We start from the raw sequence: 24,851 nt of genomic DNA on the forward strand, positions 1-24,851 counted from the left end.
GAAATATCCCAGGGGGTTTAACATGATTCGATCAACTGCCAGACCGGTCAACCCGAGTTCAGTCATGAAGAGTCATGAACATACCTAGGTATTCATGCGAGCTGACATGGTGCAGCCTCAGACACGGAAGACCAAGACCAGAGAGCTTCCTGTTCCATTGCAGCATTGGATTGCCGGCAGAGACACACTCACATCTCACAACGATGGCTTCGAGTCTTCACGTTGAGCTGTGGAGAAGAACAACTCTCCGCGGCGCCTTCCCCGAACCCACCGCCCGAGCTCTTCCGAGCGTATGCCGCATCCGCGAAATTTTCTCCCGCTCCGTTCCACCGCTGTTCCTCCCATATCGGACCCTTTCCTTGTTTGCATTTTCATCTCTCTGGGGTACGGGGTTTTTTTGGTCTGCTTCAATTGCCCTTGGCCTTCTTGTACCATAGCGACCTTCCTTTGTTTCTTCTCCCTGCCGACTCCCCGCAGGTCCTCGACTTTTTTCCACTCCTCCGCGTGGCCGCAGCGAGGAAGCTTTTCGTCGCAAATTGACTTTGCCGGAGCTATCCTACTACCGACCAGACATAATGGCGCACACCAATGGTGAGCTGGAACACTCGAAAGGTCCGTCCGCCCTCAACGTCGTGGAGAATCCGTGTCACAATACAATCGGATGGCAGCACGACCCCGTAACAATCCCGCCATTCAAGATCCGCATTCTAATCATCGAACAGAGGTTCCTCAGGCTTCGCAAGACCAGACCAATGGCAACCACCCCGAAGGTGCTGTGGAGGACGAGAATGCTGGTGGTACGTGAGGTTATCTGAAGCTGGACCGGACGGTGGTGTTCTGACTCGTGTCAAGGTCTCTTCCAGATCTCTGTTAAGCTCCCGCATGAGCCTTACAAGATCCAGGTCATGGTGGGTATCCTCTTGTGGCGTGTCTGCAATGGAAGTTTGATCTGACCTGGTTTCGTGACTGGATAGGTGTCGAGCCAAGAGCAAGTGCAAGATGTCCGCCAATCGATCGTCGAGCTTCCCGGGACTTTCCAGTACACCTGCTTCCACCTCGAGTTCAACGGAAACCGCATCAACGACTTCGTCGAGCTGTCTGAAGTTCAGGACCTGAAGGCTGACTCCGAGATCGTCCTGGTGGAGGATCCATACACCGAGAAAGAGGCCCGCATGCACGTCGTGCGGATGCGGGAGCTGGTTGGCGCTGCGGGGGACCGTGTGGACAACCTCCATGGCATCTCTGCTGGTCTCTCCCTGCATGACGCTATTGCCGCGGAGGCCGCCAAGGCTGGCGACTCGGAGAAGGACCACTCGCTCGCCAAGTACAACTTGACCGGTGTCTCTTCGCTGCAGAATATCCTGCCTCAGGGCCAGGCTCCCCTCCCGAAGACAGTCAAGTCGATCTCGCTATCTCCGTGGAACCCGGCTCCGTACTACCTCCGCCAGAAGGGCCACCTGCTCTACCTGCAGGTCACCACGAACGAGGGCGAACAGTTCCAGATCACCTCCCACGTCTCCGGCTTCTTTGTGAACAAGTGTTCGAACACCAAATTCGATCCCTTCCCGAAGCTAATTCCCAAAAAGGGCAGCGCTCACTCGCTCCTTACCTTGATCTCCCAGCTTTCGCCTTCGTTCAACACTGCTTTCGAGGCTCTGCAGGAATATAACAACCAGAAGGATCTTCTGACCACCTTCCCCTTCCAGAACGCCATTCCGAATAGCCCGTGGATTGTTGCCCCGACTGCGTCTAGCCTGAACACTCACCAGCCTGACATCACCCGTTCACAAGAGAGCTACTTGATCGCTGGCGTGGACAATGCCGAGACTCTGCGCGATTGGAACGAGGAGTTCCAGACCACCCGCGAGCTCCCTCGTGACACCGTCCAGGACCGTGTCTTCCGGGAACGCTTGACATCCAAGCTTTTCGCTGATTATAATGAGGCCGCTGCTCGTGGTGCAGTGTTGGTTGCCCGCGGGGAGGTTGCTCCTCTGAACCCGACTGAGGCACAAGATGCTCAGATCTTCGTTTATAACAATATCTTCTACTCTTTCGGCGCCGATGGCGTTGGCACTTTCACTTCCGAGGGTGGTGACGAGGCCGCTCGTGTCGCTGTGGGCAAGGATGTCCTGGGTATCAAGGCTGTGAACCAGCTGGATATCCCGGGCTTGTTTACCCCCGGCACCGTTGTCGTCGATTACCTGGGAAAGCGTATTGTTGGCCAGAGTATCGTCCCCGGTATCTTCAAGCAGCGCGAGCCCGGTGAGCACCAGATCGACTACGGCGGTGTGGAGGGCAAGGAAGTTGTGGCAACCCACGAAGACTTCGTGCCTGTCTTTGAGAAGCTGTCGAAGGCGCTCCGCATCAAGCAGCACCCGGCTTGGGACAAGGATGGCAAGCGCCATGACCTTGAGGGTAGCGTTGAGACCAAGGGTCTCCTGGGTACGGATGGCCGGAAATATGTTCTGGACCTGTACCGCGTGGCTCCCATCGATGCTTCGTGGCAGGAAGAGGATGGCAGCGATGCCTACCCCCATCACATGTCGGTTCTGAGACTGGAGCTCATCGAGGCGTACTGGAGACACAAGATGAGCCAGTACGTCAAGGCCGAGGTAGAAAAGCGACGTGCTGCCAAGACCGAAGAAGCGTCCAAGGGAGGCGAATCGGAGGAGAAGAGCGAGGATCAGGAGCGGGTTGATATCTCTGGATTCCACCTGTCCCTCAACCCTGATGTCTTCAGTGGCCAGATCCCCCAGACCAAGGAGGAGAAGGAGCAGTGGGCCAAGGACGAGAAGGAAGTGCGGGACGCTTGCGATCACCTGCGGTCTAAGGTCCTGCCCGACCTTGTCCAGGATCTTCATGATGGTGATGTTGGTTTCCCCATGGACGGCCAATCCTTGACTCAGCTCTTGCACAAGCGTGGTATCAACATGCGCTACCTGGGCAAGTTGGCTCAGCTCTCCTGTGAGAAGGGTCCCCGCCTGCAGGCTCTCTCAACCCTGCTTGTTCAAGAGATGATCGCCCGTGCTTTCAAGCATGTTGCTAACAAGTACCTGCGCAACGTCCCTGCTCCATTCGTTGCGGCTTGCATCGCTCACCTGCTAAACTGCCTCCTGGGTACCGATGTGAACGCCGCTCCTCGTCCAGAGATCGACGAGTCCCTGCGTGATATCTTCCCTGAGGGTGATTTCTCCTTTGAGAAGGTCACCCCCGAGTCTCTCCGGGGTGAGATCGAGAAGCAGGTCACCGTACGCTACCGTTACTCGCTGGAGAAGGGATGGGTTAACTCTTTGCGTCACCTCCAGCTCCTGCGTGATATCTCACTCAAGTTAGGTCTCCAGCTTGGTGCTCGTGAATTCGCTTTCACCAAGGCTCAGGTTAAGGCCCCTGTGCCGACTACCAACGGGGCGAATGGCAATGGCCACGATGACGGCAAGAAGAAGAAAAAGAAGGGCGGTGACTCTAACTCCCCGAGCCGTGCCGCCGTGGAGACCAAGCCCGCTCTTTCCATCACCGTCGATGATATCCTGAACATCGTGCCATTGGTCAAGGACGCCTCTCCACGGAGCGCTTTGGCCGAGGAGGCTCTGGAGGCTGGCCGTATTTCGCTCATGCAGAACCAGAAGCAGCTAGGCCAGGAGCTCATTTTGGAATCCCTGTCCTTGCACGAGCAAATCTACGGTATTCTCCATCCTGAAGTTGCCAAGCTGTACCACCAGCTGTCGATGCTGTACTATCAGACCGATGAGAAAGAAGCCGCTGTGGAGCTGGCTCGCAAGGCTGTTATTGTTACCGAGCGCACCTTGGGCGTTGACTCGGCTGATACCATTCTGGCCTATCTCAACCTGAGCTTGTTCGAGCACGCCTCTGGCAACACCAAGGCAGCTCTGGTCTATATCAAGCACGCCATGGATCTCTGGAAGATCATCTACGGTCCCAATCACCCCGACTCGATCACCACCATGAACAACGCCGCGGTGATGTTGCAGCACCTCAAGCAGTACGCCGACTCTCGCAAGTGGTTCGAGGCCTCTCTGTCTGTCTGCGAGAACCTGTTTGGCAAGCAGTCTATCAACACAGCTACCATTCTCTTCCAGCTGGCCCAGGCTCTGGCTCTCGACCAAGACTCCAAGGCTGCCGTTGGCAAGATGCGCGATGCCTACAACATCTTCCTCGCTCAACTCGGTCCTGAGGACCGTAACACCAAGGAGGCTGAGACCTGGCTGGAGCAGCTCACCCAGAACGCTGTTTCCATCGCGAAGCACGCCAAGGACATTCAAGCCCGTCGCCTGCGCCGCATCAATATCAACCCCCGTGTCTCTACCATGGGTACTCGTGTCCAGCCCCAGGTTGGCCAGACTGCTCCTCAGACTGCCGGCACCGCCGATGCCTCTGGCTCATCCTTGGACTCTCGCAGCATCGATGAACTGCTGAAGTTCATCGAGGGCGGTGATGCTGGCTCCTCGCGTTCCAAGCAACAGAAACGCACTGCTACTAACCCCAAGCTCCGAGGCTCGAAGCAATCCAAGGCATAGATGGCATCTGCCACCTAACTGGATTTTGGACCACTCTTGGACCGTTTTCGTTCGGGGTTTTTATTTCTTGGTCATCTTGTGTCTTAACAATACTCCATGTTTGTCTTTTCTTTTCGGATAGGGGCGGGGTCAACCTTGATGAGCGGAAAATGTTGTATTTTAGATCTCTCTCCTCTCTTTGGTCGTTTCTCTCTCCATCTCTGGGTCTTGTCCTGGACATTGCATGGGAAGTTCATGGATTTGGTTGTACAGTATAGCCCTATAACTCGATATGCATTGATGACGCGATGGTTTTGTGTGTCTCACGAGTACTGCATATGATCCATTTGTCCTAGACTGCCTCCAGGGCTCGATCTAAACCCTGTATTATTCATGCCTATGTGGAGGCGTCTTGAGTTCCCATCTATGACGCTGCACACGAGAGCCGCTTAACCGCATCGGGCCGACCCACCTGTTGTTTACTTTGTTTTGTTCTCCCGCCTTCTCCGATCTCCGTCCCCTCCGCTGAACATTCCGGATTGACGCGCGCCTCTTATTTTGCGTTGCAGCAATATCTTATCTTTACCCCTTTGAATGGCGTTATATTGAACCAGACGAACCGGCAATGGTTGGAGACCGGATCCGGTGAACACCATGCGCCATCGCAGAGTCGATTCTGGATCCCTGTTATCGCAGTAAGACTCGTTGCCCGTCAGCGCGCCTTGACAACGCAGATGGCTGATTTCTCCCCAGCTATATGATTTACCAGATAGCAGTATTGCCGACTATCCCCGATGGAAGACATTCAAGCCACTGCCAAGTGGGCAAACCGCATGCTGCGCCCTTTAACCTCGGTCTATCGCCGCCTCGAGAAGCACCAAGAAACACTAGCTATAATTGCGGCCGAATCGAGGATTCAAGATAATCAGGAAGACTCGGAGGATACGCAAGTGCTTGGTGTGACAGGAGCCGTCAGTGCTCGAGACAACCTCTCTGGTTCAGACGCGGATGAAGATGACCCAGTCTGGATTCCAGGCAAGAAACCCGAGCAGCGTCGCATCAGGCACAAATACTCTGGTCGAGGGGATGGAAAAACTGGGAGGCGGCGAACAAGGCTATCATTACACAGCCCAGAAGTCCCTCGCACTCTCCCTGGCGCGATTGAACTCGCAACACCCCTGATCACAGGGAAGAGATGGGAGGGGCCCTCAAGTGTTCGCTCCCAGCCATCGGCTGAGCAGCGCAAGCTTTCGCATCCCGAGGGACAACTGCAAGCATTTCGTGATCGATATCCGCTCCATAAGAGTCCTTGGCAAGAACTTCTTGATCAATCTGGGGACTCCGGGTTTGCAGACATTGCACATAATCTGGATCGCGTTCTGCAGAATTTCTTATGCAACACCCGGATTCCCAAACGCGAGTCTGGTGGTGCGCCAGCAGAGGCTGAGCGCGGTGCACGTTCCCTACTTTCTATGGTGGTCAGGCGCCTGCCGGAATTCATTGCGAGTGAGCAGGAGGCTCAAGATGAGGAAGACGAGGATGGAGATGACAATATGTGTGATATGTACTTTACCGAGCTGGAGTCATTCTATGCGCCTCATGGTAGAGGGTGGAAACCACTTCGTGAGGCTGTGCGTGCCCAGGGCATCTACCTGGTCTCGAGCATGATAGTGAACAAGTGGGTGACAGACCCGATCGCCTGCGCGCTGATCGAGAAGTGCCGCTACCATGAACCCGACGCATGCAAATCCCTTCTCTCGACATTTCTTTCGACCCGCTCAACCTACCCTTATCCTCTTGCTTTGAAGCCTGCCGCCGACTCCAGCTTGCCAGGTGATCCCGTTCGACTACTGCGCAAATATGCTTATTATGGCCCAGCCCATCGTGCTTACATCTTTGACGAGCTTGCAAAACTTCTTACGCGCGGAGTGCTACCTCCGGAATGGGTGGCAACCAAACTATGGACTAGCTGGATGACCCGTGCAACAATATCCTTTTCAAGAGAAGATGACGACTGTGCCTCCGCCTCGCGGTTGATTGAAGCGGTCCTGATCTCTGCAAGCGATGCTCGTCCGCCGACCAACATTAGAATACCGGCACCAAGGCGTCCGACTAAGCGAAACCCTGGTCGTGCACGGGCGACAAGGACTTCTTCTGCAGCACCCGTGGACGTACCCGACTTTGTCAGTCCATGTCCTGTACTGGTGGAGGATGCACTGAGCAACCATGTTACGAGTCTTTTAGCAGCACTCTGTGGTATGCATATATCGCGCTCTCGTAAGCTCGATGGAGCCCATGATGCAGATGGTACAAAGGCTGGTCATATAATCAACCATCTTTCTTTTACGATCGAGCGAGCCATGGAGCTCAAGCCGCTGTCTCATATCTCAACCCTCACATCACACCAATTGTTAAGACGCGGCTGCGTCGTCTTGGCGGATTGCCTGTTACAATGTAACGATGCAGTTTTAACAGGAGCGACTCATTATACGATGCCATCCACATCCAATATCGAAGCATATTCAGAGAGGTTGGTCACTCGGCCAGACCTGGTGAAGGAGCTGGCGTCATTTGTCCGACAGGCTTTCCGTTGCCTTGGGGGTGCGACAGACAGCGAGCGCCTCTACGCGAGTCGAGAGATACATCGGATGGTATCGCTTTTCCCTTACTTGACTAAGGCCCCCAGTTTATCTGTTCTTCTGGGTCGAGTCGCCGTGGAGGTTGCTATGGATTTCGCCGAGGGAACTGGTGAGCCAGATGACCATCTCTGGGCGGTAGAAATCCAGGAGACAATGATTGCTCTACAGGAAGAATCGAGCTCGGAGGCTGTCAGTGATTTCGAGGACCAGGGGCCAAGGAAAGGACTGTACCGCTGGGAAGAAAGCATTGGCGAATGGGTTGCTCGTTCGCCAGCGATTAAGCAGAGCCAGATGCCGACTCTTTGTGGGAAAGGACGACCGTCGCTATCGGTGGCGAGTCGCTCGCCTCGCATCCCATGCTCTACGGATAGCAGCTCGCCGGCGTCTGATTGTTTCGAGGAATCCGCCTCAAGCCTGACCTCGTCACCGTCATCGGTTGGCATGAAACGAGTTTTCGAGGAAGTCGACTCGTCGCCGTTACGACCGGCCAAACGACGGCGGGCCACCCCTATAGTGGTGGTCGGAAGGTCGGAAGGTCGCGCAACCAGGTCTCTATCTACTAGCACTGCCCCTAGGTCACCATCATTAGAGCCCGTCCCCGATAACCGTCGGGCGCTGCGTGCCATGCCGAATCAGAGAGCGACGAGCTCGTCCGCTCCCACGGCCGCAAAGCCCACGACCAAGATTGAGGTCGTTATTATCAACAACAAAGAGTCTCGGCCCAACGCAGGGCCTGTGAAACCACCGTCGCAGCCTGTGAAGAGGCAAAGCCATCGTTCAGTCGAACGACGCAGGCCCGGGCGACCTTCAGTTTCAACAGTCCCCACTGCTGCGCCGCGTGTGACGCCTCGTCAGAGGTCGGTCATCCCTTGCTCGGAGGACGAGAGTGACGATGAGCTCAGCTTCATCTGAGCAGCCTCGTGTGGCCCTTCTGGTCTGGGCAGATGGGTAAATTGTTTACTCCGCGGTTGGGCGTTTGTTGGTTGGTTGTTAAGGTCTGGCGTTATTCCATGTATTGGGCTGGTCAATCGCAGTTCGCTTTATGAACGAGCGCTTTGGCAGGGTAATCGATACATTGAGGAGTTCTTTGGATGTTTGTTCGACCGGACTCGACCGGCATACATGAGGTCTTGGTTCGGATGCCAGAGAACAGTGGACACTGAGGTTATTGGGCGGTTCCACTCGATTCGGGGAGGATTGGGTGTTCTGGCCCTGTGATAAATTTGATACCCTTGGTTCATTTGGTACTTTCTTCCACTTTGCCCTTCTTTGTGATTTTCTAGCTTCTGTCGCGTTTCATTTGTTTACTTGCAGCCTTGTCGAGACCGACCTTTCTTCTAGAACCTGCAGCAGTCCTGGCCGACTTGAGTAGACCGACGGCCTTCAGTGGAGAACCTGATTCGAGCAATCACCACGGCCAGTCATGACAGCGCGGCGTTGGGATTTGACTTAGTGCACCTGGCAGAGACTGGTGGTCTGCGCCCGCGTGTGCTCCATTCAGGGAACATTGGAAGCTTTCCGGGCTTTCATTGGTCGCAGTAATATTGGAACTCGGGGATGATTTGAATCCCCGCAAAACAAGCACAGGGACTGCGAGTGATGTAAGAATGATCCATTCCCCAGATCCCGCTTGTTATATCTACAATGTTGCACCAACAAAATAAATATCAACTGTTCGGTCGGCGAATGCCAGTGATTCTCGCTAACCCCCCAGAACACTAGCTCCCCTAGCTTCCAAAAGCTTCTGACTTGGTGGGAGAGCACCAACACCTCAGTCCACACCGTATAAGAGCTTCCCGTCAACTACCACTATGTCCGACGCCATCCGATTCCACGGGGTTGGCGATATCCGCGTCGAGCACGTCGCGGTTCCCCGGTGCGGAAGAGGGGAAGTCAAAGTATTTCGACCCATTTCGTCGTGCACTGTCAGAGGCAAGCTTGAGGCTAACATTGGTTTCTACGGATGAAACCCGCCTTTGTTGGAATCTGTGGCAGTGGTAGGAACTCTTCGGTACCTCAACCCTTTTGTGAACTGAATATTAAACCGTGATAGATCTTCACGAATATTCATCGGGGCCAGTCCTGATTCCCAAGCAAGAACACCCTATCACCGGTGAAAAGTCACCCATTACAATGGGCCACGAATTTAGCGGCGTAATTGAGGAAGTCGGCGATGATGTCAAGGGTCTTTCGCCCGGTCAACGAGCGGTCGTTCGACCCACGATCTATGACGGACAGTGTCCAGCCTGTCGGCAAGGCTATAGACACTGCTGCAAGAATATCGGGTTCATAGGCCTTAGTGGTAGGCTTCCCCCATCGACGCTCAAAAATATACCTAGGTCTATGCTCATCACGCCAGGTTACGGTGGTGGAATGTCTCAATATATCATCGCGCCCGCTGAGCACTACTACCCAATCCCCGATCGCATACCCCTCGAAACGGCAGCTCTGGTTGAACCCCTCGCCGTGGCCTGGCATGCAGTCAATATCTCCCCATTCAAAGTCGGCGACAGTGCTCTAGTCCTCGGCGGTGGTCCCATCGGGATCGCCGTGATCCAGGTCCTCAAGCTGCAAGGTGCCAAGCAGATCATTCTCGTCGAACTCATGGAAAACCGCAAGGAACTCGGCAAGTACTATGGCGCCACCCATATTTTCGATCCCCGTGAAATAGACGTCCCCGAAGAAGTGATGAAAGTGACCGCAAATCGGGGCGCGGATGTCATTTTTGACACCGCTGGTGTCGAGATTGCGCTCAATGGCGTTATCCCGGCATGCAGGGTCCATGGAACCATTGTGAACATCGCTGTTTGGGAGAACCGGCCCGCTCTCAAGGTCAACGACTTGACGTACAAGGAGTTAAAGTATATGGGCGCTGCGCTGTACGACGAGAGGTCATTCAAGAGCGTGATCGAGGCACTCAACTATGGTTGGTTCTGTCGCGCAGCCCTCGAATGCATGTACTGATGCACGCAGGCCAGCTCAACCCCCAAAAAATGATTACGGCCAGGGTCAAACTGGGTGAGGCGGTTGAGAAAGGATTTCAGGAGTTGATCGATCATCGAGACCAACATTGCAAGATTCTGATTGATGCGCAACGGACATAGGGAACCTGTGGGGCATTTATAAGTTGGTTCGTCACTAATGACGACTTTCTGACAAATTATGGGAGGACTTGGCCAATTGGATTTGGAATCAAGAAGTCGGTATTGCGCTTAAGGCTGTATTAAGAGTCATGCCTAGGTACATGACCTCACCTTTTAGCCAAAAGATCACTATGTAGATGATAGTTTCGAGATCGGTATGGATCATAGTTTGTCTCAGAGCAGGAGAGAACTCCGCTTGACTGGGGGGGTGAGATCCTAAAACTGATTCTTACGCTTATAGAGACTCCAGAAGCCCAGAGTTCCCTCTTGATCAATCGGCCGTAGCCTAAATCGTACCATACCAGCACATGGGACAATCCGTGTGTCTGTATCTGGGGCACCTAACGTTAGTTCTAGATCCATCAGGAGTAAACTGGATCCATAAACTCGGGATTTCGCCGTGGGAAATGATAGCCCCCACTGCTGGGGTGAGGCGCAAACCCAGTCACACACGGCGCCGGGCAACGCAGGTGCTTCTTCTGTGCGGTACTTTTTTAATTGGCCGGAAGTTGAACAGTTCTCCGTTGATGACCAGGTCTGAGTCTGGGATGTATATCCAGCAGCGCCTCATATTGTAAACTGGTAAGGTTACACGTTGTGAGATCTGCGGCTATGAGGCCCTGAATCCGCAACGGCCCCCGGTTGTTGCAGGAGAAACGGGGGCGACAAGTTATCGTGAAGAACCCAGGCTGCAAGGCCGCGTACCCGCTCTCCTATTGGTCAGTTGAATGGCGGTCAGTATTCTGCGTATTTTACTGGTCCATTGGGCTCCATTATCACCCACCCGCCTTACCGTAAATAGCATCAATAGCCAAGATCTATATGGATTTAAATCAGTTCTAGTCATTTAGATCCGTGGATTAAGTGCTTCGCGATGCATACCTTCTACGGTGTACCCCCACCTACGTCTGGGGGTCCCGCCTTAGCGCCCTGGTAAACACTTCGGATCCAAATGTTCTGAGCTCGTGTACATCTGCATTTGTACGTTTCTTTGCAGTTTCTGAAAGCTATGTACCACCCCTTCCCTATCGCAAGTGGAGCGCAAATTATAGTGTAGAAAGAACTAGCACTGGCAGAGATGGGACGACGATGCCTGAGTAGGTTAGGCAGCCCCAAGCGCTGAGTGCAAATAGCCTTGTTTCTTGGCTCTCTTTCTTCCTCTTCTCCCAGTGCACTCAGTTTCTGCGTTTCTGCCTGCTTCTTCATGTTCTTTGTAGGAAGGGGGGAGAGACGGAGAGGGGAGGAGAGCCAATAGCTGCAAGTTTAGCTAAAGAAGACTGTCTTGGATTGCAATTAGTAACGCCCTAGAATACAGCCGTGAGCCTCATGAAGTTAGTCTCCATGTTTTAACAAGAAGTAGTAATGTTAGCAAACTGTGAGAGCAAAGCTTCCTATAGTGACTTGTTATTTCTTTCGTTTACATTGGTACAAGTATATGAAGAAGCAAACGAAGCAGTTCTATAGACGTTTGGCGACGTAGCAGGGGGCCAACCTAATAACGCTAACTCTAAAAGGCAGTTCGCAGATTTAAATAGTACCCGTTGACAAGAAAACGAGGAGTACACAGAGTGGGCGGAAACAAGTTGAAATCGTCCATCCAAGAGAGGAAGGAGAGTGTACGCGGTCTATATTTGGCCAGGGCGACGATCCGTCAACAAATTACTGGCTGCAATGAAGTTAGCCGACCATCTCACTCTCTTGGCTGATCTACCTCAACTACATCAGTTGAGGCATTGGGGCCACAATTCCACATCGCCCCCAAGCGCGTCTTGGCAATCTGTTTATCCATTGGGATTTGAATTAACCTTTATCCTTGGCCCCTCGTATTCGCTCAATTTGACATGAAGCCCTGCTCCCTTATTCCGTCCGCCCCCGGCTACTTACTACATAAAAGGAGACCCTGGCCCACAGGCATGTCTAGTTTCCAACTACATCGCAAACACCTTCCATTTTCTTTTCTCACTATACAACCATGCGTGTCTCCAGCATCATCCCTACTGTTCTGGCAGCCTTGCTGCCCGTCGTAGCGGCTACCGAGTGTGAATTCTACAAGGCCAACAATCCCGAGAAGAACGAACCTCTGTACCTGGCACTGCGATGCCCGCCTCCTGCTAGTCTGGAACCCGGAGTTCCCTACAGTGAAGCTGTGATCGACACAAACAAGTGTCTATTGAACCATCTCGGCGCCTTGGTGCCCTACGCAAAGTAAGCATCCAAAGGCCTCTAGAAGAGCCTCATTTGGCAAACTAACCCCGTCGATAGTGGCAATGCGTGGAATACCTGCGATGGCAGCGCTGCCGTCAAATACGCGAACGGCACCATTGCTAATGTGATCTGTGCGCCTGCAACCACCGCCACCCACATCGATATTCGTATGTATATCCCCTCTCCCTAACGTGATCATCTACTTATCTCGAATAGAGGACTTTGCGACTGCGGTGTCGAAATCCCTTGTGTGCGAGGGTCACACGGCGACTCCTTCTATAGTTACTCCTCCGGTCACTCAAACTCCCACCACCGCTACCGCCGCTTAGGTCTTGCCTTGTAAGCCTGGCGATATAAATTCTGGGATATTGTATAGTTGGCTAGCTCAGTCGGCAGTACATTTTGGATAGCCGCTATGCTCAAGGAGGACCGGATGTATATATGAAAGCCCGTCGAGGGAACACTGTGGTTATTGGCTTAGTTGATCTTGCTACGATGGACGCTCCATTTACTATCTACGCATTCATATTGCAACAAACAAGAATCTCTTCCCTTGAGGGTGGCTCTCAGGTGCCATAGATGGAGCATGACATAATGTAAATAGTACGACTGATGTTGCATTTATTGATGGGGTTTTTATACTCTACGAGGGCAGCGTGGATTCGGTTATGGGGTTTGAGTGCGGTGCCTGGATAGTCAGGCAGTGCTGTGCGTAAAAAGCTTCCTCTTCTCCTTCCTTCCTCTCTCCTAGTCCCGTTCCTGCAATTCCTGCCCCTTTCTTCAGCCTTCGTCGTAGACGACCTTTCTTCTCTTCTTTTCTTCTTCGGCGCGCACGCACTCGATCGAGATCCCCACGCCGCCAGCTTTTCAATAACAGTGCACTCGCTGCCCCAAGGCGCTAGCACAAATGCCCTGCGGCTCTTCCGTTCGCCCTTCTTCTCATCGGAGCCACTTCAGTGGGCTGGAACTCTCAAACTTGACGGCTTTAGCGTCGCGTTGGCGTCGATCATGCCGTCAATGAATTCGAGATTCGGCGCGCCTACCGACGTCTCACGATAATCAATTCCAAATACTTGAACGACTGATCTCGGGCCATTGTGTGCTTGCATGGATGCTGTTGTTTAAGGGGCGAGGATTGAAGTCTGCTCACAGGTAGACTGCTCAGCTGGAGCATCCGTGGTCCACAAAAGCCGACACAAGAGCTGTCAAATCGGGTAGGGTTCTAGATGACCCCCCAATGTGGGTCTTGCCGACATCAGTACATTACCTCACAATGACTACATGGTACTGGTACATGGTTGTATCCAGTCGGCAGCCGGTGACATAACCTGTCTGATTCTTAGACTCAATGAAAACAGGGTAGATACTTATCAGGAGTCTTGAATACGGCCAAGGCTCGACGCTTGCCGGAGTATACAAGGAGCCGTCGGCTACGTCCCATCAAAATCAGATCATCAAAAGCAACTCGATACCCGGAATTCGTCATGGAGACCGTCAGGGTGAGCAGACAAGTTTCCTCGGTATAGTGCTTCGGACCTTAACATGCGTCTCCAGGTCGCCGCAAATCACCTCTCAGAACTTGTCAAGGGTGGTATCACCGACCAGAGCTCCAAGGAGGCGGATAAGAATATCGCCAATAACGTCCACGCTAGGCCAGGCACTCGAGAAAGCGCAGCAGAGGATGCCGCTCTCAACAGGAAAGAAGAGAATGTCGACCTATTAATCGTTGGGGCAGGACCTGCAGGACTCACTGCGGCATGCTGGGCAACTCAATACGACATGTTCACTCGGATCATTGACCGAAAGGGGGGTCGAACCCCAACAGGTCATGCTGATGGGTTGCAAAGCCGAACTCTAGAGATACTAGAAAGCTTTGGCATTGTCGATCCTATCTTAAAGCAGGGCGTCCACGACGTCGACACATGCCACTGGGTAAATACTTGACGCATTCCGATCATTCATTCGCCACTGACTTGTTAGGCAACCAACAGCAAAACGGGAGCTATTGAGCGAGTCAAGAGATATGAGACACGCCCTGAACAAAGGTCAAGGTTTGGGCAAATTCTGCTAAACCAAGGGGTCATTGAGCAAGTGCTCAATGACTATCTGCATAGCAAAGCAGCTGTCACTGTGGAGTGGGATAAGGAGGCCGAAACCTTGCAGTTCTCAACAGCCACCGATGATGACGCGCAGCGATTTCCGGTCACCGTGGTGGTCAAAGGCTCCGAAGGAGACGGTCGGTCCCTATCATCAAAGCCCGCGCAGTCTCGATGCTAGACTAACATTACTGGGAGGAAAGAAATCATACATGCGCGCTACCTGGTTGCATGTGACGGCGCGCACAGCTGGGCCAGGGATCAACTAGATGTCTCGGCCGACACAGTATCAGAAGATTCAACCTGGGGTGTGCTGGACATAATCCCAATCACGAACTTTCGTGTGTTATCACTCCCTACACAAGAAGCTGTCAGACTGACCAGACCTTATAGCCGATATCCGTCGCTCGTGCTCGATAGACTCTCAACCTCACGGAAGCATCATGACAGTGCCACGAGAGAATAGACTAGTTCGATTTTACATTCATCTTCGGGAGATGGAAGAAGCGGCTATGCAGCACCCTAGCTGCTCTCCTCAAGCAATGCTGGAAATGGCCAAGAAGATCATGAAACCGTATGACCTGGCATATGAATACTGTGACTGGTGGTCTACATACCCAGTAAGGCGGCGCGGTCCGCGACATGGGTTTTATGTTACTGATGAAGTTAAAGATAGGTCGACGCCTAGTCAGGCAATACAGACCTCATGAGCGGTAAGGAGGCGGTCTTATTCGACGCGGACCGCTAACTGATTGTCTTTTAGTGTGTTTCTCGCCGGCGATGCTGCCCATACTCACTCTCCAAAGGGTGGGCAGGGCATGAATGTATCCATCCAAGATACATACAATCTGATATGGAAATTAGGCGCTGTGATTACCAACGGCGCTGACCCCATGATTTTGGAAACGTATGATACCGAACGGCGTCCGGTTGCCAAGCAGCTCATGGATCTGGATTCGCGTCTTGTGCAAGCGTACGAGAAAAACGACGAGGATCTGTCCAGCGGAATCTACGAAGTCCGAGAGCAGTATGCTGGATTTATGGCTGGCATCGACGTGACGTATCCTGCTAGCACTTTGGTTGCTGAAAAGGAGACTGGTGACTCCACCCTTGCAAGTAATATCAAATTAGGCATGCGATTACCGTCTTTCCCCGTTGTTTATCAGTGCGATGGAGTCTCTGCGCACTTGGTTCAGAGCCTTGCGAGTGACGGGGCGTGGAGGCTCCTGGTTTTCCCGGGTGATCTACGCCAGCCGGAGAAGGTACACGCTCTGGCTCGCTTTGCGGAAACATTCAGCAAACGCTCTCATATAGCTCACCTACAGCAGATGCATTCTCAGGAATGGCGCTGCCCCGTCATTGACTTGCTTCTAATTCAGTCGAGTCCCAGAGGCGCAGTCGATTTGCTGGATCTTCCGGAGCTGTTCCACCCATTTGATGATTCTATGGGATGGGACTACTGGAAGGTGTTTGCCGACGATCACGATCAAGCTTATGCAGGATACGGTATTGACAAGGGAGGCCCAGGGTGTCTGGTTCTGTGTCGCCCGGATCAGCATGTGGCATGGATAGGCCGCGTAGAAGATATAGCTGGTTTGGATAGTTATTTCTCATTCTTCATTGGACAACCCAGATAGAGGAACGAGGCGGACAAGGAAATAAGAGCTACATGTCTTCTAGTACTAGTAAGGGCCGAGACTAAACATAATTTTCAGTGGTAGTTTGGTCCTTACCAAGCTACATAACCATTGCTTTGTGTCTATGCTATCTGTCTTTAGAATCCGGCGATACTATTATCAAATAATCTAAAACAGAAATCCTGCGAAACAGTATTCACAAAAATATTACAGATGACGCTCCTGAGGCCAGGGCTAGCTACTTAACTAGTGGTGAAGTCATGACAGTTCTGTGATGTCATGCTGTGGGTTAGAATATTTCGATCAATTGCCATATTTTGACAACAAAAACTGCCTCAGTTTCTGAATTGGCAGTTTATCTTATTTCTCATCTACCTGGCCCCGTCAACTAGTTTCTGGCAACAGCATGGGTGATGTGCGTATTTCTTGCCTCAACATAGCCCTGGTCTCGGAGCAACGGTCGACCTACCTCAAGCTCGGGTATTCAGAAAGGCAGTGTGCAGCTCTCACGCACGACGGTGAAATTCAAGCTGTTTTGACCACACTCGAAGCTCTGGGCCACCATGTCATATTGGTGCATGGCATTCAATCTCTGGTCGAGCTACTAGCGGCCGGGAAACATAAGACCTGGGATCTAGTATTTAATATGGCGCAAGGCTTCCATGGACGTGGGAGGGAGTCCCAGGTTCCGGCACTCCTGGAAGCATACCAAATCCCTTTCACATTCAGCGATGCTGCGACGATGGCGATATGCCAGAACAAAGCAATCTCTAAGGTACCCCAGAAACAACTTTTCTTTTCCTTTCCTTTTTTTTATGTACTAATTACGTGAGCACTAGATCATCTTAGATCGCTATAAGATCCCTACTGCGCCTTTTGCCGTGGTCCCTGTTCTGGACGGGGTTGCGGACCTTTCTGACTTTGATATCACATCATTACCTTGTCCCTTATTTGTTAAACCCACCACCGAAGGTTCCTCTAAAGGCATCGAGAATTCCAACAAAGTGAACAAACCAGCTGAATTAGGACCGGCATGCCAGGAGCTAGCATCCCAATTCCCGGATCAAGATATCCTTGTGGAATCATTCCTATCAGGCCGGGAATTCACCGTGAGCATACTAGGAACAGGGAAACAGAGTCGGGTGATTGGCATCAGAGAACACATCTGGCAAACCAGCCAAAGTCACAGTCCCGAGGATAATCATCACGCCAATCCGTCACCAAATTTTGCTTGCAGACTGAGCAAATCCAGCCAGGCTGGTAGGATGTTGATCTGTAAAGATTCACATGACATGGCCGAACCTCAAATCAAAGCTACCTGTCAGGTAGCATTGGATACCTGGAAGGCTCTTAACTGTCGTGATTGTGGGCGTGTCGACATTCGTTTTGACTCTAACAAGCCGGGGTCCATTCCAAATGTATTAGAAGTGAGTATAGTGAAGGGTCCGTTTTATCGAAGACAAAAGCTCACACATGGATGGCTGTGTAGGTGAATCCCATTGCTGGCCTTCTTCCAGACCATTCGCCATTGCCAACGACAGCGAAGACAAATGGGCTGTCGTTCAAGGAACTCCTTTCCGAAATAATTGAACGAGCGCTCCAAAGAGCAGTCCGCGGAGGCACTAGTTAGGGCTTGAGCTTACAGCAAATATCGATATTGTTTAGCAAGATACTAGCCATTCCCATTACTGGGTTCAAGATCGAGGGCGTCACGGCGTGATTGGCATCATCTTGGCAGCCATTCAGCACCTTCGGCATCCTTTCGAGTACAGAAGTGGCTGTCCAACTCAAAAAATGTCAATACATAATTCGCGATGGAGCGACAGAGCGTCCTAAATATGGAGGGACGTACTTTCGGTATTGTAAGAAGTCGTGGGCTATCTTGCACAGAGAGTGCCAGGTGACAGCGAGCTTTGTCCGTGCTTTCGCTTATCAAAAGAAAATCAAGTTACTAAAGCTTGATGGGCGACAGGCAACGAGGCCTGTAATAGGCTACGAGCGGGAGTATGGTACAATATCAAGAAGCATAGATCGGTGCGCGTTCGCAAGCTTTTACACTGGAATAACGTGCAATCTCAATTTTGCTGCGTATCTCAAACTACAAGCCCAAAGAGTAGTGCCACCGGTTGTTTCTCTGTGAAACCAAGTCAATCTTAAACATTGGCGTTCCAGTCTGTGATGGCGTCGTCGCCAACTTTCTCCTTGATAATCCGTTGGCTTAGATCCCACAGGGCGGCTCCCAACGTAGCATCAGAGGCTTGGGCAGATTCCTTCCCTGGTTGATCAGGGTCGGTCAGGTAGTAACCATTCCAACCTTTCTTTTCAATGTCTGGGCTTGAGGCAGCATACAAAGCGCTGAAGGAGCCTTGTTCAACATCACGGCCCACGGCAAGCATCGCCGACGTGATGAGCTTGCCTGTCACACCTGGGTAGGCATCCTTCCATTGCTGCTGCATTGCTGTATTGACCTGGAGAGAAGGTCAGTCTTGTCTTGTGCTATCTTCATCTCCTCTTCAACTTACCGCGCCCGGATGCACGGAAAGCGCGTAAATGTTATCCTTGTTTGGTTGGATCACACGCGCTACCAGACCGTACTTGACTCCGAGAATAATCGCGAGCTTGGACCTCCCGTAGAGCTCGGTAGGGCTCAATTGGTCGTTATTGATTTCGTCGAGGGAAGCGAAGTGAACGGCTTTGGGGGCTGCACGGTGCTGCTCCGACGCTTCGAACACGATGCGAGGCGCGGGCGTATCGGGGAACTTGGAGGTCTTATGCAACAGAGGGTAGAGCACGTTGCAGACGTAAAATTGGCCCAGCCAGTTAACTTGGAAATGGCGGTCGATTCGGTCGTTCGTCTCGCCATACTGGTTCGCATTGATGCCAGCAGACAAGACCAGCTGTGATGATGGATTAGCCGGCGACAGTAAGGCACTATAAGGAGATAGAGATTGATACCAGATCGAGTCGCTTTTCCTCCGAGCGGAGCTTCGTGAAGGTCTCTTTGATCTGCTTCAGATCTCCCATGTCGCACGGGATCCATTCAATACTAGCACCATCGCCAGCTTCTTTCTTGATCGTCTTGACTGCGTCGTCGCCTTGGTCCTCCTTCCGGTTGACCATGATCACCCGAGCGCCATTGACGACAAAGGCCCGGGAAACCTCATAGCTGTCTGTCGATCAATAAAACGCCGTCGCAACCCTCCCCGAGTCCTTAACACGTACCCAATCCCCAGAGCTCCACCGAGCACAACTGCAACGCGGCCCGTGAGATCATGAATCTCTTTTTTGGGGCCAGTCACTGGCTTCAGTGCAGACTGCATGATGCTGATCAAGTTCAAATAAGCTCAGTTTGTATTTTGGTGCAGGAGGCTGCCAGAAGGCCAGTGGCGCCAAATATACCAGACACCGTGTGCCACTGCATCATGTTAAGATAGGTTGACATGCGAATGAAGTAATCATGACCATTGTCCTGGCAAAGGAACATCGAACCTGTTTCACACCAGAGACCTGATTCTGCTCAATCAGTGCACCAATCTGCTATCTCAGAAATCATGTTTGAGCCACATCTCATCGGCCGGACAAAGTGATCCATGGATGGCCTGATGTATCATCGGGACCAGTGCTGGTGAACCCAGAGATGCGTTCTGATAACGGAGATTCAGGTCTGAGATAAATGAATCACTGGCATGTCGCACCTTCTCCCGCGTTGCAGATATTGGAGTTGCGCCAAGTGCGATCGCATTCTGCAGGGGAAGACGTGGGCGTTTCCAGAAACCCGAGAGACACGAAAGATTCTCCTCTATCTCCGACCGACTCCTCCGCAACATCCAATAAAGGGCTACTTCGCAACCAATCGTCGGCCACGATGGACGGAACGAGGATCGGCGCGTCGACTGGCGCCTGTTGATTCAGCTTGAAGATGGTGCGTTTCAGCGTCAGCCAGTCACACCAACGCAGCGCGACCCGCCACATTCTTGCGCTAGGCCCGCCTCGACCTGTCGCATGTCGCATGTCCGTTTGCTGTTGATGGCTCGACGGCCTCTCCTAGATGAGAAGCCTCTCAGGTTCCCAATTGGCGCCGTGAATGCCCTGCGTGGGACGGACGAGACGCCAGCACAGGCTGGTCCGGTCCTGACTGGCCTGCATATTGACGAGTCTCCGCGTTGGCAGACATTCCGTGGGTTTCCAATTGAAAGGGCTCCAGCATGGCGTCAAAACACCCCCTCCTACTGCGACATAGCTCTGCGACGGCTGCCATCACGATGATTCAGGCCATCGCAGTGCCACTGAGCCAGCCGAGTCGTCATTTTGCACTTATACCAGCATATCCGCCTAGCTCTGGTGCGAGCTAGGCCTGTTGCCACGCAGGGACTACAAGTTCTTTCTCCCCCTTTGTGGGTGTGTGCTGGTTTCTCCCCTTACTGTCTGAGGACAATCACCATTGTCCCGCTTTCTTTGTTTTCTTTCTCTTCGTTGTCGCCGTTTCATCCTCTTGACAATCGTCATTCACTCATGGTGGGCGAGTTTCATCCATCAATTTTGTTGACCTTCATTTGCTGTGACTGGGTCACCAGCATTCTTTTCGTTGCCCACCGACCGCATAGCCTCCAGAAATAGCTGGAGGGGCCTCTCATTCCTCGCTTGGTGCTGTGCACTATTGAAGAGGCAAAACTCCTCCATCCAGACCTTTCCTTCACTTTTCACTCTTCACTCGCTACGTTCGCTTTAGGCAGGTCCTGTGTCTACCACTACCACCCCATCGCTATATCTTTGCATCGGCTGGGTCTTTCTACCATACTCCCTTTCTTTTACTTGCCAAAATAGCCTGGTGCCGCTTGGCCTATACTTACACAGTCCACTTGGACATCGGGAGAAACCCAGCACCCCCGGGGGGGCTTGATAACTGATCCCTTCCTATCGTCTCCTACGCAAGCCGGTCTTGCAAAACCCAATCGACACCTAGAAGCTGAATTTCCAGACGAAGCATCTGCTCTTGTCCCTCATTCCTCGTCAAAATGACCAGCGCCATGCACGTCGAGAAACATGGTGGCTTCAGCGCCATGGAGTTTTTCTACGAATCGTTGAACGATAACTTGGCGCGGTATTCCATCCTTGCCCTGGGCTGTGCCGCTGCCGCGATGTATATCTGGAAGCTTGCCTTTGGACTCAACGAACACTTGCGACAACTAGCAAGTTTCAGCGATGAGAAGCAGCGGTATTTCATCCCTGCGCACGAGACCTTTTCCTGGTTCAAAAACCACTTGATCTATGCTCCGCTGTTCCGGACACGCCACAACCGCGAGATGCAGCTGTCGTCGGCTATCAACATGGGCAACCTTCCCAGTCGCTTCCACGGGCTTCTGGTAGCCGGTGTTGTTGCCATGAATGTCATTCTCTGTGTGGTGACCACCCCGTACGCGTCCAATGAGAAAACTGTGGCTGGAATTGTGCGCAACCGTACAGGCACGATGGCGACTGTCAACCTGATTCCTCTGGTTTTAATGGCTGGCCGGAATAACCCCCTTATTGCCCTTCTCCGTGTGCCTTTTGACACCTGGAACTTACTTCACCGATGGCTTGGTCGCATTGTGGTCCTCGAAGCTCTTGCGCATGTGTTCGCCTGGGCTATTCCAAAGGCCCAGCAAGGTGAGTCCAACTCCAGCATTGCTTTTGAAGTCGAATATACTAATGCTTGTCCTTTTCTAGGAAGCTGGAAGGATGTTGGAAAGGCGTTCTCATCTGGGAGCAGTTTCATGATTTCTGGCCTGGTGGTATGTCTTGCGGAGCATCTTCACAAATAATTTTTCACTGACTTGGTTTTAGGCTGCCTGTGCGATGGTTGCTTCGCTGCTGCACTCGCCTTCGCCGATCCGCCATGCATTCTACGAAACTTTCATCCATCTCCACATTGCCATCGCGGTTGTCTGCTTTGGCTTTCTCTGGGTTCATGTGGATGGCATGGTTGCTCAGGATTACCTGGTGGTTACTATTGTTCTTTGGGCACTGGAGGCAAGGACGAGACCTAGTATCCCAACGTCAAGCAACATTAACTAATATGCTATAGCGAGCCACCCGTCTCTTTATCATTGTGTACCGCAACTTCGGTCGCCAATCTACTACTGCCACCGTTGAGGCGCTGCCCGGAGATGCAATGCGCGTCACGCTGCGGCTTGCCCGGCCATGGACGTTCAAGCCCGGTCAACACATTTATCTCTACATTCCCGCCGTTGGATGGTGGACCTCCCATCCTTTCTCTGTGGGATGGAGCGAAGTCGACGACAGCATATCAGACGATACCTCACTGCCAATCAGCAAGCAAGACCTGCTGAGCGCCGCTCCCAGGCAGACAACCCTTTCGCTCCTCATTCGACGCCGGACTGGTATGACCGACAAGCTCTTCCAGCGCGCTGCGAATTCTCTCGGCTCGCGCGTCACTCTCCGAGCCTTCGCCGAGGGACCCTACGGCAACATCCACTCGATGGACTCGTACGGCACCGTGATGCTATTCGCCGGCGGTGTCGGCATCACGCACCATGTCCCCTTCGTCCGCCACCTTGTCGCTGGTTTCGCAGACGGCACTGTCGCGACTCGGCGCTTGACGCTTGTCTGGATCATCCAGTCTCCCGAGCATCTGGAGTGGATTCGGCCCTGGATGACGAGTATCTTGGCCATGGATCGCCGTCGCGAAATCCTCCGCATCATGCTCTTCGTCACGCGCCCTCGCAACGCCAAGGAGATCCAGAGCCCATCCGCGACCGTGCAGATGTTCCCCGGCCGCCCGAATATCAACACGCTCGTCGGCATGGAGGTCGAGAACCAGATCGGCGCTATGGGTGTCCTGGTCTGCGGCAACGGCAGCTTGAGCGACGACGTTCGCCGTGTCTGCCGGAAGAGACAGGCGCGCACCAACGTGGACTACGTCGAGGAGAGTTTCTCCTGGTAGTCCTGTGGTGCCGGGCATGCATCTTCTCGACATGATGGCCCAACGTCCTTGTTATGCTATTTCCTAAGCGAGTTCGTTGTCATCCCTCCAGATCTCTTGTCTTCGTCGCCTTTCAATTCGTTGGCTTCGCAAAGTCCCCTTTCTGCCTTTCTCTTCTAGATTACGTATACTCTATCGCTGCGGCTTTTGAGTCTACGTTTGTTTGTCTCTTTATATTTTCTTCGGTATTGTTTCTTCGAAGCTGACTCCTTGTGTACTTGTCATTTCTTCGATCGTGGCCAGCGATCACTCATGATGTCTTATGGTGTTTCGGAGAATTGTACATATCCTTCGCTGTGAATGCAAGATATGAGCGCTGTATGAGTCGACTGTCTCATTGGGTCTTCCTAAATGTGAAATCTGAAACGTTGATATTGGGGCAGGAGTGATATGTATTATTGACCCAGTGTACGAAATACGTCTTTGCAGCAATTTGCAGCCACCGTTTCAAGTTCTATGCGTAGAGTGCTATCAATTTAGTGTGCATGACTCGTGGGTCTAATTAAGTACTCGCTTGATATGCCTTTTGAGGTTAAAAGGACATCCACGAGTCGGGCAAGTCAAAACTGGGGCCAAAAGTGGCGACTGTGCTGTCTAAAGCGGCTCTATTACTACAGGTCGCTGTTGCGATTCGCCAGTCGTGATAGGCTAGCGCCAGACGCTAACTGGGGGCTGGAAGTGGCCGTATATGGAGGAGATGTAGTCGACTACATGGGGGCCGTTCATTGGAAATCGTACTAATAAACTGCCAAATCCCCCAGGCTACTTACACCACGCAACATCCAGTTTAATGTGCCTAGCACAGCTACATATATACTCCATTTCGGCGCCAACGGTCCCTCTGATAGTCTCTGAGACCTGCGGACCGCAGAGAGCACACCTCCTGCCACGATGAAAGCCCCTTTCTCTCTTCTCGTGCTGATGTGGGCTTTGTGGGGTTTTGCATTTCCCATACAGTCTATATCTCAGTTTGGGGATGCGCCGACAGCTCTTTCTGAGGGTAGTGATTCCCCCCCGCCACAACGACTTTCCAAAGCAGATGGAACTGGCCAGGGACGAAGACCGACGTTTCGCGAGTACATGAACCTTGTTCAAGCCGGACTGCTTTCGTTGACCTCTGAGAAGTCCGACTCATCCCACACCGATTCGTCGCTTGCGAGCATTGAGCCTGATGCCACATCCTCGGCGGGTCACCGCTACGGGTATATCCTCGGCAAGCAGCCCTCCCACGATCATGACAATGAAGATACGGCGAATCGACACCCTCAACATGACTCGCTACGATGATGACCATCTTCTCCATGAGACCCTGAGAGCCCTATTTAAAGCCCGTGCAATCTATCAACACGCCGCTTATTACAAGTCACTTCTATTTACATCTTGACACTGTGAAGACAAGGTTGATGACACGAATAACAATATTCGTTGCTCTTACTACTTGAGCAACATTTACGGATGAGTCGAGATCGCGCTTTATGCGTGCGACTGGCTGAAATAGCCTGTTGAACGTCCTCGGGCCCAGAACATTCAGCGGCCAATGTGGGTGAGCGAGCATCATAACATATCGAACGGCAGAAACCCAACACCCATAGGATAGTTTATATGAGGAACATAGTGAATGTGCTCTTAACGATG

General features: G+C 52.4%; 9 protein-coding genes across 9 annotated transcripts; 8 read left to right on the plus strand and 1 right to left on the minus strand.

The window, feature by feature from the left end:
- Window positions 1-575: 575 nt before the first annotated feature.
- N7459_006580 (translation initiation factor 3 subunit CLU1) lies at window positions 576-4,535 on the plus strand (the record flags this gene model as incomplete). Its single annotated transcript, XM_056945748.1, has 3 exons — window positions 576-797; window positions 864-908; window positions 975-4,535. The coding sequence occupies 3 exons, from the start codon at window positions 576-578 to the stop codon at window positions 4,533-4,535; spliced, it is 3,828 nt and encodes a 1,275-aa protein (XP_056797747.1).
- A 773-nt stretch (window positions 4,536-5,308) lies between these two features.
- N7459_006581 (uncharacterized protein) lies at window positions 5,309-8,065 on the plus strand (the record flags this gene model as incomplete). The annotated part of the gene is made up of 1 exon (XM_056945749.1): window positions 5,309-8,065. The coding sequence occupies one exon, from the start codon at window positions 5,309-5,311 to the stop codon at window positions 8,063-8,065; it is 2,757 nt and encodes a 918-aa protein (XP_056797748.1).
- A 1,221-nt stretch (window positions 8,066-9,286) lies between these two features.
- On the plus strand, window positions 9,287-10,117 carry N7459_006582 (uncharacterized protein; the record flags this gene model as incomplete). Its single annotated transcript, XM_056945750.1, has 1 exon — window positions 9,287-10,117. The coding sequence occupies one exon, from the start codon at window positions 9,287-9,289 to the stop codon at window positions 10,115-10,117; it is 831 nt and encodes a 276-aa protein (XP_056797749.1).
- A 2,151-nt stretch (window positions 10,118-12,268) lies between these two features.
- Window positions 12,269-12,691, plus strand: N7459_006583 (uncharacterized protein; the record flags this gene model as incomplete). Its single annotated transcript, XM_056945751.1, has 2 exons — window positions 12,269-12,501; window positions 12,559-12,691. The coding sequence occupies 2 exons, from the start codon at window positions 12,269-12,271 to the stop codon at window positions 12,689-12,691; spliced, it is 366 nt and encodes a 121-aa protein (XP_056797750.1).
- A 1,294-nt stretch (window positions 12,692-13,985) lies between these two features.
- Window positions 13,986-16,234, plus strand: N7459_006584 (uncharacterized protein; the record flags this gene model as incomplete). The annotated part of the gene is made up of 7 exons (XM_056945752.1): window positions 13,986-14,000; window positions 14,056-14,433; window positions 14,482-14,737; window positions 14,801-14,938; window positions 14,991-15,217; window positions 15,270-15,310; window positions 15,361-16,234. The coding sequence occupies 7 exons, from the start codon at window positions 13,986-13,988 to the stop codon at window positions 16,232-16,234; spliced, it is 1,929 nt and encodes a 642-aa protein (XP_056797751.1).
- A 406-nt stretch (window positions 16,235-16,640) lies between these two features.
- Window positions 16,641-17,864, plus strand: N7459_006585 (D-alanine--D-alanine ligase family protein; the record flags this gene model as incomplete). Its single annotated transcript, XM_056945753.1, has 3 exons — window positions 16,641-17,009; window positions 17,074-17,661; window positions 17,724-17,864. 3 exons carry the CDS (start codon window positions 16,641-16,643, stop codon window positions 17,862-17,864), a joined length of 1,098 nt encoding a protein of 365 aa, XP_056797752.1.
- Window positions 17,865-18,387: 523 nt separating this feature from the next.
- On the minus strand, window positions 18,388-20,206 carry N7459_006586 (short chain dehydrogenase/reductase family protein; the record flags this gene model as incomplete). The annotated part of the gene is made up of 6 exons (XM_056945754.1): window positions 18,388-18,702; window positions 18,757-19,131; window positions 19,190-19,400; window positions 19,457-19,558; window positions 19,634-19,649; window positions 19,930-20,206. The coding sequence occupies 6 exons, from the start codon at window positions 20,204-20,206 to the stop codon at window positions 18,388-18,390; spliced, it is 1,296 nt and encodes a 431-aa protein (XP_056797753.1).
- Window positions 20,207-21,249: 1,043 nt separating this feature from the next.
- Window positions 21,250-23,177, plus strand: N7459_006587 (ferric reductase family protein; the record flags this gene model as incomplete). Its single annotated transcript, XM_056945755.1, has 4 exons — window positions 21,250-21,880; window positions 21,941-22,005; window positions 22,058-22,216; window positions 22,299-23,177. 4 exons carry the CDS (start codon window positions 21,250-21,252, stop codon window positions 23,175-23,177), a joined length of 1,734 nt encoding a protein of 577 aa, XP_056797754.1.
- A 930-nt stretch (window positions 23,178-24,107) lies between these two features.
- On the plus strand, window positions 24,108-24,503 carry N7459_006588 (uncharacterized protein; the record flags this gene model as incomplete). Its single annotated transcript, XM_056945756.1, has 1 exon — window positions 24,108-24,503. One exon carries the CDS (start codon window positions 24,108-24,110, stop codon window positions 24,501-24,503), a length of 396 nt encoding a protein of 131 aa, XP_056797755.1.
- Window positions 24,504-24,851: the final 348 nt, after the last annotated feature.

This window comes from Penicillium hispanicum, assembly GCF_028827665.1.
Source record: "Penicillium hispanicum strain IBT 35686 chromosome Unknown utg000006l_segment0_segment0, whole genome shotgun sequence".
Classification (NCBI taxonomy): Eukaryota; Fungi; Ascomycota; class Eurotiomycetes; order Eurotiales; family Aspergillaceae; genus Penicillium; species Penicillium hispanicum.